The 12,805-nt window shown below is 24.8% G+C and overlaps 2 protein-coding genes across 6 annotated transcripts; one reads left to right on the top strand and one right to left on the bottom strand.

The window, feature by feature from the left end:
- Window positions 1–88: 88 nt before the first annotated feature.
- On the bottom strand, window positions 89–9,021 carry Fancd2. Of its 3 annotated transcripts, XM_070312561.1 has the most exons (16): window positions 8,025–9,021; window positions 7,624–7,897; window positions 6,350–6,709; window positions 5,915–6,272; window positions 5,391–5,824; window positions 5,220–5,311; window positions 4,800–4,974; window positions 4,336–4,593; window positions 3,883–4,216; window positions 3,142–3,451; window positions 2,874–3,080; window positions 2,510–2,807; window positions 2,110–2,327; window positions 985–1,193; window positions 716–878; window positions 89–520 (listed from the first exon to the last, which is right to left on the bottom strand). In XM_070312561.1, exons 1-15 carry the CDS (start codon window positions 8,938–8,940, stop codon window positions 732–734), a joined length of 4,590 nt encoding a protein of 1,529 aa, XP_070168662.1. In that variant the 5' UTR covers window positions 8,941–9,021; the 3' UTR covers window positions 89–520; window positions 716–731. The 3 variants fall into 3 exon arrangements, with proteins under 3 accessions (XP_070168662.1, XP_070168661.1, XP_070168663.1); XM_070312560.1 differs by lacking the exon at window positions 89–520 and having other exon boundaries at window positions 630–878; XM_070312562.1 differs by lacking the exon at window positions 89–520 and having other exon boundaries at window positions 630–878; window positions 8,040–9,021.
- A 517-nt stretch (window positions 9,022–9,538) lies between these two features.
- On the top strand, window positions 9,539–12,805 carry E(r) (enhancer of rudimentary). Of its 3 annotated transcripts, none has more exons than XM_070312368.1 (4): window positions 9,539–9,744; window positions 10,452–10,539; window positions 10,974–11,215; window positions 11,337–12,805. In XM_070312368.1, the coding sequence occupies exons 1-3, from the start codon at window positions 9,742–9,744 to the stop codon at window positions 11,192–11,194; spliced, it is 312 nt and encodes a 103-aa protein (XP_070168469.1). In that variant the 5' UTR covers window positions 9,539–9,741; the 3' UTR covers window positions 11,195–11,215; window positions 11,337–12,805. The 3 variants fall into 3 exon arrangements, with proteins under 3 accessions (XP_070168469.1, XP_070168470.1, XP_070168468.1); XM_070312369.1 differs by having other exon boundaries at window positions 9,540–9,744; window positions 10,974–11,199; XM_070312367.1 differs by having other exon boundaries at window positions 9,540–9,744; window positions 10,974–12,805.

Genomic DNA, 12,805 nt, shown 5'->3' with positions numbered 1-12,805 from the left:
ATATTTTATAACTAATTAAAACCTGTTATTCTAGATTTTGTAATATAAAGAATAATCCCATTGTTTTATATTTAAATAAAATGTGAAATATGCTCTCTTCTTTTATTTTCTATTCTTTAATAGTTTCTTAATTGCTATCTTATAATAATATATGAATATATAACTTATTTCTGTTATTCTAGATTTTGTAATATAAAGAATAATTTCATTATTTTATATATAAATAAAATGCGAAATGTATTTTCTTCTTTTGTTTTCTATTCTTTAATAGTTTCTTAGTCGTTATCTTATATAATAATATATTAATATAAAATAATCTTATTATAGTTTTAATAATCTTAATATAATCTTAATAAGCCTAACAATCTTAATTTTAAATGAATATTTACTGTTAATCTATCCCCTATTAATCCTTTATACTCAAAAGATATTGTAGCACCTTTTCAGTGGATCTTTGATTTTAATATAATTTTAAATGGAAAAGATTAAGATCTTGTAAACTTTTATTTTTATTATTTAGCTAAAAATATTACAAGTATTTAATAATTTTTCTAAATTTTTAGATAGAATAATAAAATAGTAAAAAATTAATAATGTAAAACTGAAATATATGATTAATGTCATATAAACAAATTTTTACAATTTTTTACAATATTATATTATATTATATACCACAATATTATATTATAGAAATTTATTTTATTTTCTAACTTACCCATTGTATAAAAAAACTACAGATCATCAATATCATTGTCTTCAATGTCTGTTTCTTCTATTGAATCTTCGTCTAAATCAGAATCTAAAATTTCAGATGATGCATTTATTAATTCTTCAGAAGCTGCATTAATTTCTGATAAAGTGGTTTCTTCTGACGATGTCTAAAAATGTAATAATTTAATGCTTCATTAATTTTTACTCATTTTTCTTTTACAGTATATAATCATAATAAAACCAAAGTATAAAGTAATTTAAACCGACAAAAACCTGTGAAAGAATTTCGTGACCCTCTAAATTCTTATTGACAAGATTTCCCATCCAAAAAGCTGCCGCACTATCGTTAAGAACCAGCATTCCTTTGACACTATAAATTAATTTCTCCAATGTAGACTTTGCTGCAGGTACATATTTAGTCAGTAGTAAGTTCTTTTTTTCTGTGCAGTCACAACATATAGCATGTAAGTACCGTGTACCACCTAAATATAACAACATTATATAAATTAAGAAAATAATACTACATATTTTTTTGTTAATCATATATACAAGATATTCAACAACTTATTTCATTACAAAGGAGACAAAAGGCAATCAAGAGCCCGCGCGGTAATTTGTGTTCTATTTCATCCGTGTGTAATATTTATCTTCTGTACAACATAGGTAACCCACTCAAATTCGCTATATTTGTATTGTCAGTTTTTTTTTTTTAATGTAGTATATTTTATCGGACAGTCTCTCTTTCTGTCTCGAAATTCCGTTACATAACGTTTACTTTCTGACAACATCAGTGATTCACTCTTGTTCTGTGTATTATTACTATATATATTCCATATACTTTGTAACATATACTATTGCCTTGAAGATGGTCCAAAAAAAGGGCCGAAACGTAACGCTTTTTGTGATTCTGTCTATCATTTAGTTAAAATATCAATGTAATTTGATTATAATAAAACATATGCACATAAATTGCGTATGAAATAGCAAATGGCTCTTGATTGCCTTTTGGCTCCTTCGTATGATATATTCATAAGACTCTTTATTAGTTTCTTTTTACTTTATTATGATTTTAATCTTACAATTTTAAAATTTATCTATCTTTAATAAATAGTTTAAATTATAAATAAAAAAGAATGCTTTTTTATTAATAAAATTTCAGAAAGATATATTTTCAGTTAATTTCAAGTATATATTGTTTGAATAAAATAATTTTTTTGTATAAAACTTAGTAATAAATAAAAGTGCAATAAATAATGATCTTCTTTCTATTTTGTTAGAAAGAAATTGAAAACATTCCAAATTCATTAGAGAAGCTGTCATTAAAATTAAGATCACATCTTATGTAACACTAAATGTCTGCCATACATGTGTTTTATCGACATGAAAATTATTCTTTACCTTGCATCATTTTTAGAATATTAGTTACATCATCTGTTTGATATTTTAGATTGTGTTCTAGTATTGGCATACCAATATTTAGAAACTGTCTTATTAGAAGAGGCATGTATCTTAGAAACAGTTGTATATTAGCATTTGTTTTCAATATTTTACAAATCTGCACAAGTTTTTGAACATTTGATGCAATGTTATGCCATACTTTTATTCTCTCTGGATCTCTAAAAAAATGTTTAATTAATAGATTTAACGAATTGCTATTTATATTGACAAATTCTTCTAATGGAAATTGCATTATATACTAATTTAAATTTGTTAAATACTTGTTGTTACAGAAAATATAATGAGCTTTGTTATTCTAAGAAAAAAAATTGTTTTCTAGAAAGAATAAAACTGTACTTACGAATTGACTGCTGACAATGATATATTGATACCTTTAATTAAACCATCAAAGAGTTTTTTATATAATAAATGAAAAATATTTTTGTTTAGAGAAGGCATTCTTGTTAAAACATTTTGGATATTTTCAAAATTGGAGACTTCATTTGGTAACCATTCCAAAATTAATGTTACTGTATCTAATGGTGATGGTTCATTATCTATCCAGTTATTTAATAATTGGATAATAGATAACCTATATTGAGGACCAGTATATTTATCTTCGGGCCATTCCAGGCAAAGAAATCCGTAAGCTAATTTTGCTAAAATAAAATTGGACATATAATACAGAAATTTTCGGTATTCAACAACAAAGTTATATTATTTACCATGTTTATTTTTATGCTGTTGAGTATAGGTTTCAGAATGTTTCATTAAAGATTGACACATATTGACAAGAGCGGTGGCTAATGATATTTCGGTAACAATGTCTGACAGTGATTCAAAATATTTATAAGATTCTGCAACAAGTTCCTTGCAAGATCGTAATCGTGCATTCTCTGCATTAATTTGTCCAGCTAAACTACGTAATCCCTCTATAAAAACATATTGATAAAATATAAATAACATGTAATTTTTATAATAAAAATATCACACCTCGTAGCAATGTGTTATATGTGACACTCAAAAATCCTTTCCAATTGAAGATTTTAGTGAGAAGGCATAATAATAATTTTGCTGCTTTTTTAAATTCATGAGTGTTATCTTGTCTCAATCTGCCGATAACATCGTCTAATTTTGAGCAAATCTTTGGTAATAGCTGTATTAAATCTTTCACAAAAGATTCGGAAGGTTCATTTTCGAATATTGCTAGAAGTTCTCTAACAAGAAAACAAACTTGTTTTATTGATATGCCTTTTGTCTCAGATTCTGGTGAATTTATTTTGACATCCAAGAGATAGGCTATCTAGATATAATGGCATAGTATTAATAAACATGATTAATATTCAATGATCTTCGGATTATTTCAACTACAGATTTTTTAATTATATATTAAAATTAATTTATTAATTTTAAAATTAATTAGTTTATATTAATATTTATAATCGTTATTTCTTAAAGAAGAAAATTGTGATATATATACTTTTATAATTTTTAAACATAATCATTAAAAAAGGTTTTTGCAAATTAATATTCTTTATTAATTTTCAAATTCTTTAGTAAAGCAAATTTTATTTTGCAACAAAATTTTGTGCAAAATTATAAAATATTATACATAAAGTTGAAAACTATAAAATAAAACTCAACACAATGATAAACATATATATGTTTTTAGAATAATTCTCAAAGTTTGTTGAAAAATTTCACATTAATAACTAAAAATCCTTATTAATATACCTTTGCATCAAACTTTCTAAAATATGCTGGATTTTTAGAACATAATGTAGAACTTATCTCTCTGGATTCATCTTCTATATTTATAGATATATTCAATTTATTTCCTTTCGTAGGCTTTTTTCCCTTTTTACCAGACTTCTTCTCCATTTTTACAAATTGCGGTAATGGAAAATAATGAAAGTAACATGCGGGGGGTTGATAATTAGTATCACATAATGTTAATAGCATATTCAGTTCACCTTGCAAATATATCAAAGTGTCTAAACGTTTTAATACTTGTTCTCGTAATAAAGGATCTGTTTGTGTGACAAAGCCGGTAATTATTTCCCTAAGCCTGTAATATAACATTCCTTTTGCAATTAGTCACTTTAATTAGACTTGACAAAATAGTGAAAAAAAATTGCGCATACTAATTACTTTATGAAAAGAAAGAAATTTAATTTTAATACTTACCAATTAATACTGCATATAATAAGATCTAGTATTGGAGGTTCTGGTATATCAAAATTTTGTGGCATTAACATTTTACACCCTAAAAGAGCATCTATAGCTTCCAATTCTCCATGTATGCTGGTCTTCATACAACATGTCTTGAGAAGACGAAACAATATTGGCGCAATCGGACCATTTCTTTTGTTTCCAAAATTTAACACATAATTTTCTGGTTCATGTTCTGCATTATTCAATCCAAATTTAGGTATTAAATCTTCACTAATATAAACAAAAATTACATAATATTTATTTACATTCATCATTTATGTAAGTATCATGAATTTCACGTGTGTTCATATAACTTTCATAGCATTTACAGATATTCATGAAATTAAATTAGTTTTATATATATAATTTTTTTTAATAATATTTAAACAAAATATTTCATAATGTAGAGCAAAAAAAATATTTAAGATGTTATTTACCTGGATTGTGGTTTATCTGTCATATATGTATTAACAAATTCGTCTTCGATACAGTTACTAATTTTGTGAAGAAAGTTAATATTAATTGTTTCAGTTTCTGCAATTACTTGCGCCAATTGGTCATAAAACAAAGGTTGCGATTTAGAACAATTTTTCACACTCTTCATTACCTTATCTATATACATACAAAAAAAAAAAAAAAAAAAAAAAAAAAAAAAAAAAAATGTATTATCTTTTTTTTACTTTATCATATTTGTATTATCTTTTTTTTACTTTATACTAATAGATAAAGAAATTATAATGCATCAAAAAATATTAAACTTTATCATACATAAATCTTTTGAACTTTATAGCTTATAATATACTTTATTATAAATCATATAAGAATTGAAAAAATTATATAAAATAATAAACACATACTGAATAATTTCAGAGCTTTATCGCAACTTTCAGTCTTTCCAGCTAGATGTTTTATTGCCATTACTGCTCCCATGACACCTTTGCATTTTGTACTGAAAAATATTTAAATACTTATATTTCATATATATTAAAATAAAATATATTTATGTATTAATTATATAATTTGCTTACAGTGGTTTAGCAGTAGACAATTGTTTTTGTAGCAGTATAAATAAGTCATCTCGTAAGGATTCTAAAGTAGAATTGTCAACTAAACATAATTGGTGTAATAAATCACTCAAAGTGCCAATTTCTTCAAGTCCAAAGCAATCTATTTTTTCTAATAAAATTCTTAGATGATTGCATTGTGATACTAAACAATCTCTTTCAACCATATTCTCTGCCATTTTACAAAGTATAGTCATTGCATGTTTTACAGTTTGATCATTATTACCCATAAGTAGAATAATCTTTTCTATAATTTCACGCTGTTTAAACAATGCTCCTTTCTGACTGAAAAACTGCAATCGAAACCATTCAATCGCAAAATTAATAAACACATGCTCTTCAGATTTTAATAATTTACTCGCTAATTGCAATATTGATGGTTGTAATTCTTGAATGACCTAAAATATAATATATGAGCATAATAATCTCCATATATACTTGTCAAATAAGAATTTCATATAATTTTTATTTGCAAGATATATACAAACCTCTTTGTAATCATTATAAAGTGTATGAAGCAAACTTATTCTATAAAAACCACAACGGATGTTTTGTTTCAATAAGGCTTCTGCAGTTTTTTGTCTTGTTGTTCCAGAGAATACAAGGAGCAAAATGATTAAATCTAATGGTTTTGGATTTTTATTAATATCTTTTACTACCATTATTGCAGCATATGTCACATCTTTATCTAATGACATACACATCTTTAATGTTTGAATTATCTGTACTTGATTTTTATAACATTCCTCAACTTTATCTCCAGCAAGAGGCTGCATTTCTATATTGCGTAGTATAAGCAACATTTGTTTGACAATATTGCAACATATATAATTGTTAAGAAGAAATCTAGAAATTAGAAAAGTTATCATAACTAAATATCATATCATATATATAATAATGTAAAATTCGAGATACAAATATACCTGATAACAATTGGTATAAATTCTATCTTCATATTTGTTTTTAACAAATGTAATACTTTAATTTTATAGTCTTCTAAATATTCTTTATCAAGATTAAAACTAGCAATACAGTTTAAGACTACATTTGTCAATTCACAATTTTCTTCCAATATTTTTGTTAGTATTTCAGCAATGTTTTGATGCTGAATATCTGACAAAATATCAGGCAAGAATAAAATGAGCTCATATTGAAACCATGATGGACATGTTTCTAATAATTGTTCTATATTTGTAGTTACTATATCAACATTGGTTATAGTATCCAGAAAACGAAACTGATGTAACAATGGTACAGCCCAAGATATTTTTTCTGGAGTATCTCTATAAAAATATGCAAAATGTAATACAAGATATGATCATTTTTTCGATATTACAATCACATTAAATAGGATGTTATTTCACATAAAGTGTTATAAAGTATAACAATGTTGTACAAAAAAATTTTTCAGACGAAATTTATTGGATTTTGAGAGAAAAGTTGATAATCTTAAATTCTAATTACAGTCGTTTTTCAAGATTATGTGAAAGTCAACTTAGTTTTTTTAAATGGAACCATCTTAATTTTCTTATATAAATCAATTCCTCGCAATATTTGGCGTAAAAAGTTATAGGAATAAAATAGTCAAAAATTGAATTGTTTACAAGATATTTCATAATTTATGTCAAATTAAGTTGTCAAATTAAAGTATAAAATATTTCGTGAACTATTCAATTTTTGACCATCCTATCCTTATAACTTTTTTACGCCAAATATTGCAAGGAACCAATTTATACAAAAATATTAAGATAGTTCTACTTTAAAAAAATCTAGATTATGCTTTAAATGACCTTAATAAATGATCTTAATTAAAAGTTAAAATTATCAACTTTTTCTCTTTCAAAACCCTATAAATCTTGTTTGAAACATTTTTTTGTACGATGTCAAATTTAGGAAAAAAACACTTTGTAATACTTCATGTAAAATATCCTGTATATGAAACAATTCGATTTATATGATTTACATACATTAATATAAATAAAAAATCAAAATCAGTATAATTACCAAAATTTAATTTTTGATATTATTATTTTTACATTCTAAGATATGAAAAAAAGAATCTTATATTAATTGTGTTTTGCCCTTATTGTTTAGATTGTTATTACATACATGATAGAAAAGAGAATTTGAATTTAAAGTCTGCAAAATTATATTGATTGCAAATTTCTGATATACACATATGTATATACACACTTACAATAAAAGAATAGATTCATTAAGTTTAGATATAAATATATTATATATGTCTGCTTGAATTTCTGTAACTTCTAGTAATATTCTTGCTAGAGATATTTTATTTAAAGTACTGAAACTTCTATTATCAATAGATAATTCCATATCATTTAACATTTTTTCAAAATTTTCTTCATTTCTAACATATTCCTCTATCGAATTAATTATATCCTTTTTCTGATATTGCTTTGAGTTTAATATATTTCTTATCTTCCATTTGGCAATAGATGAAGGAACATCTATACAAACAAAGAAATTTCACATCATTTTAATAAAATATAATTTTATAAATGTATACTTCTATTTATCTTTCCTTGATTATGAATAAACAATAAACATATACATAAAATTAAAAAAAGAACTTACTAAGTATATATATACCATTATTTGATATTGTAATACCACATTTCTGCAAAAAATTAGAAAAAACAGGTGGTATATAGAAATTCTGCTTTTTTGAAAAATATTCCCCGGTGTTAATTCTACATTCCTCCAAATCTTTGTTAAGTCTATATTTCTCTAATTCTGTAGATGGAACAGATTCTTTATATTTATCCTGTTGCTTCTTTTGGGAAATACTAGATTTAATATTTGATTTAACAGACGATTTAGAAACTAGAGAAAGTCTTTTTTCAGTAAAATCATGATTGAGATTAATATTTTGTTGCAAATTTCTATCAGATCGAATTTCATTCCGTTTTTTCTTTATAGCTGTACGCTCATTATACAAAAAGTCGATATCACTATCTGAAGCTTCCTCTGGTGAACAAGTAATTTTACGTTTCTGTCCAACTGTATTAGCAATATGTAAAGATCTGCTTGTTATTGATATACTTTCTCCTGACAAATGATCTTGACAGTTATCTTGTTGACTTGTTGCAGATGTATTCTCTAATATTTGACTATTAAGCTGTTTTGATATTAATGCCTTAGTTTTTAACAATTTATTGTCAACAGAAAAATTATTTTTTTTCGACATATCTTTTTCAGTTTCACAAAAATTTATTTCTTTATTTTCGATAAAAGACTTATTCTTTACTATTGACTGATTATTTAATGATTTTGATGATCTAATATCTGATAAATTTTCATCACGAAGTAAATCGAATTTCTCTTGCATTGCAATGTTGATTGCATGAGGACTTGTCTGTTTATTGCTCGTAGTGATAGAACCGGTCCGCTCTAATGATTGACTAATTGGTTGCAAATTTTTATGCAAGCCTGTATTAAATGTTAATCTTCTTTTATCCATATTGAAAAGAATTTGTTTCTCTTTCGGCATATAAATATATTCTCAAAATTAAAAACTTTTATTCTCCTTATTCACTTGCCATCATAGACATAGGCTGCAGTCGGGAAGACGCTAGAAATGCTTCGAAGCATTTGATTGACCAATCAGGATAAAAACAGCAAAGATTTCTTTATTCTGATTGGATAATTTAATGCTTCGAAGCATCTCTAACCTCTAACATCAACCGCAAATCGCATGTAGCATGACGAAAAAGAGCGCTATGCTCTGTGCGAGCGAGAGAGAACGCAAGGGGAAACAGAGTATGTCCTTTTCTACGTGCACCTCGGCTCCCACTTCTCAACACTCGGTCTAGATATATTATGTCTATAGCCTAGATCCTAGATTGTAGATATACTATGGCTGCGGTTGAGAAGACGCTAGAGATGCTTCGAAGCATTACATTAACCAATCAGAATAAAGAAATCTTTACTCTTTTTGTCCTGATTGGTCAATCAAACGCTTCGAAGCATTTCTAGCATCTTCCCGACCGCAGCCTATATAGGATTCTAGTGGCCAGTATCTTTTCGCCATCTTGTTTAAGTCGAGAACATTCTTCAGAGGGCAGATAGAGAGACTTTTCCCATTTTAACACATAATAATGCCAATCCGATGAACATGTTATCGAAGAATCTAAAAAGTGATATTTGATACTTGTGATCGACAGTTGTTGTAATTTTCTCGTACTTAATTCCGATAGATTTCTTTTTGTAAGCTTCTTTTATAGCTTCAAAGAAAACATCCAAATTGTGGCTTCACTCCATCATTCCGATTTGTTAGCGCGTAAATAAAAAGATGGTAAGCAGAATTGTGTTGAATTATTTGAATGAATTTACAATAATTTTTCCATAATTTTTTTGTTTATTATCTCATAGATAACTTTATCGTATTTTTTTTATAAATTTACTGAATGACGTTATGTATGATGAATTTATTCGTCTATCTGTATTACACATTGATCTTGTAAATAAACAATAACAGTATTCAAAGTATGTGAATTATAATTTGAAATCGTTCACAAAATTTCTATGCTTAAGGTAAATACTGCAACACGATTTGCTATTAAGAGATATAAATACGATAAATATCTGACGAAATTATGAGAAATATTTAGAAGTTAATTGTATATAGTAAATTTTATTTATACTTGAGAATGGTTCTATGACTAGTTATTTATAACGATCTACAAATCATTTAGAGAAATTATACATATTTTAAAATTGACTACAATTTATTACACACACACACAATTTTAATATAAATATTTTTCTATTATAACGTTATGAAATTACAATATATTTGTTTTTTATTTATATGTTTTTTTTATATAAATATAAAACATAGCGGTACACATACATATACATGTATATATACATTATGTATATATACATGTATACATACATACATATTTGATTATTTTATGTTTATATTTGACTTTTAATCAAAATTTATTAATTTAAATTTAATTAATATTTAAAATTATATTTTATATAATTTGATTTTAGTCTCATACAATATTACTGGTACAGCCTGGTCACAGACCTGAAACGAGAACATATTCTGATTATGAAAGCGTTAATGAATGTATGGAAGGTAATATCATATCATAATTTATGGTAATATATATATATATATATATATATATTTGTGTGTGTGTATATATATGTATATATATATGTATATATATATGTATATATATATGTATATATACAATTTATAAAGAGTTTAGTGATAAAAGATATTAATCCTGTTTTTCCATATTATATATAATTTTTTTGCATAAAATTGTTGCATACATTATAAATTATAAACTCAATCCACCTTAAGTAGACTGATATTTATATATTTTAAGAAATATTAAAGATGAAAGAAGTATTGCAGGAGAATAAAATTAATTTTTGATACATTATATGGTCCATGTGATTGAATCATTATTAAATATATTTGTGTATTTTTATATTTTTAGAACATTCCCACATACCCAATTATAAGCTTATATTGATTAATTATTTGCTTTTGTATTGCAGGTGTATGTAAAATTTATGAAGAACATTTAAAAAGGCGAAATCCAAATACTCCAACTATTACCTATGACATCAGTCAATTATTTGATTTCGTTGACCAGTTAACAGATTTATCATGTCTTGTGTATCAAAAATCTACGAATACTTATGCTCCATATAATAAGGATTGGATTAAGGAAAAGATATATGTATTATTGCGTAGGGCTGCAGGACATAGCGAGTAATCAATGTATGAAGATAGATATGTATGCTTTTATATACAAGATAACTTTAAATATCATTCTATATTATTATTTGTTATAATAAATCTATAATTTACAATATTTTATTACTTTGATACAATAATTCGCTATATATTCTCTTTAGGAACATATAGTACACTGTCGAGTTTGCAACTAATATTAACAAAATATTAATATGATACTCTTTATTACATTTAATATATATATTGATATAAGACATATGTATTATCTGTAAAGAGAGATAAAGGAAAAAGAAATTTGCTGTAAAAGAATCTAGTAATTCTTAATTTTATCAATGCTAATAATTAGAGAATAATATCTATAAAAAAATATGATTAGATTTTTTTATATTTCTGTTTTTTGCCAATTACCAAAATATATAAGATAGTCTTACTTTTGTACTACATTTTTAAAATCTTCTGAAATGTATTCTATAAATAAATAACTTTATTTGTACAAAACTTAATTTATAAGTTATAAAAAGAATACTAAAGGATATAATGAATCTTATTGTAATATGTGTTGAGCTTGCACATATACGTGCATGGGCATGTATGTGTTGATGTAATTATTCTCTAATTAGATATTAAATCAGTTGCTGTATAGGTTGCATTCCAATATTCATTGCCATTACCGAAAAGCTATAGTGTACATGATGTAAACTATAGATTTTTAGTACTGGCAATGAATATCGGAACACAGTAGTGTCCTAGCCATAGTGTTTTTAATTAAAATAGTTGAATATTTTTGAAATAATTCTACTCATTAAAAAAAAAAAATGGTTTAGATAAAGTTATTTGATTTCAAAAAGAACATGCTAATAAACATTATTTTATTTCAATTGCTTTTGAGATTCTAAAATTTTATTTATTTATTTATGAGTATTAATAAGAAGGCTAAAGAACAAACGAATTTGTGGATTTTTCTTTAGTGTTTAATAGTAAACTAAAACTAATACAATTATGGCATATTTCTGCATATTTATATTTTTTCAGCTACATACAAATTTTACAGTTAAAAAGTTAGATGAAAAAAAAGAATGGTTTAGATGAAAAAGCAGCATATAATTGTATGGTGCCAAGAGGTGAAATATACATAAACAACATATTGTATCATATACCTAACCAAAAAATCAAAATATAAAATTGATTTTTAAAATTATGAATCATTTATGTCCAAAATAATTTACAGAAATTATCAATGTCAATCGTTTTTATTAATGTGTAGTCAATGTTATTAATATCGTATGTTTGTTTCTTAATGCCTCTTTATTAGTATTAATTATTAATTTGATAAGCTATAAGAGATATGGAATATATATATAAATGATTTATATATGTATATTAGAATATATAATATATTAGAAAGTGTTTTTTTTTTCTGTTCAAATATTCGCCAAATATCTCATAGAATAATTTTATTATTATATAAGTGTAACATTGCACCTACAAAAGATGCAATTTGCATCTAGTTTTAAATGCAATTACTTATTTTTTGTATTAATTAATTCATCTCAATTATATTCTTTGTGTAATAATATTGAAGCTAAATCATCATAAAAAATGAATATTTTACAAGATATTACATATTTTG

Source organism: Polyergus mexicanus, unplaced genomic scaffold (assembly GCF_030449975.1).
Source record: "Polyergus mexicanus isolate NDT 795.1 unplaced genomic scaffold, iyPolMexi1.0 SCAF_22, whole genome shotgun sequence".
Lineage (NCBI taxonomy): Eukaryota > Metazoa > Arthropoda > Insecta > Hymenoptera > Formicidae > Polyergus > Polyergus mexicanus.
Note: the sequence above shows the minus strand (reverse complement) of the source record. Positions and strands in the feature narration are given on the sequence as shown.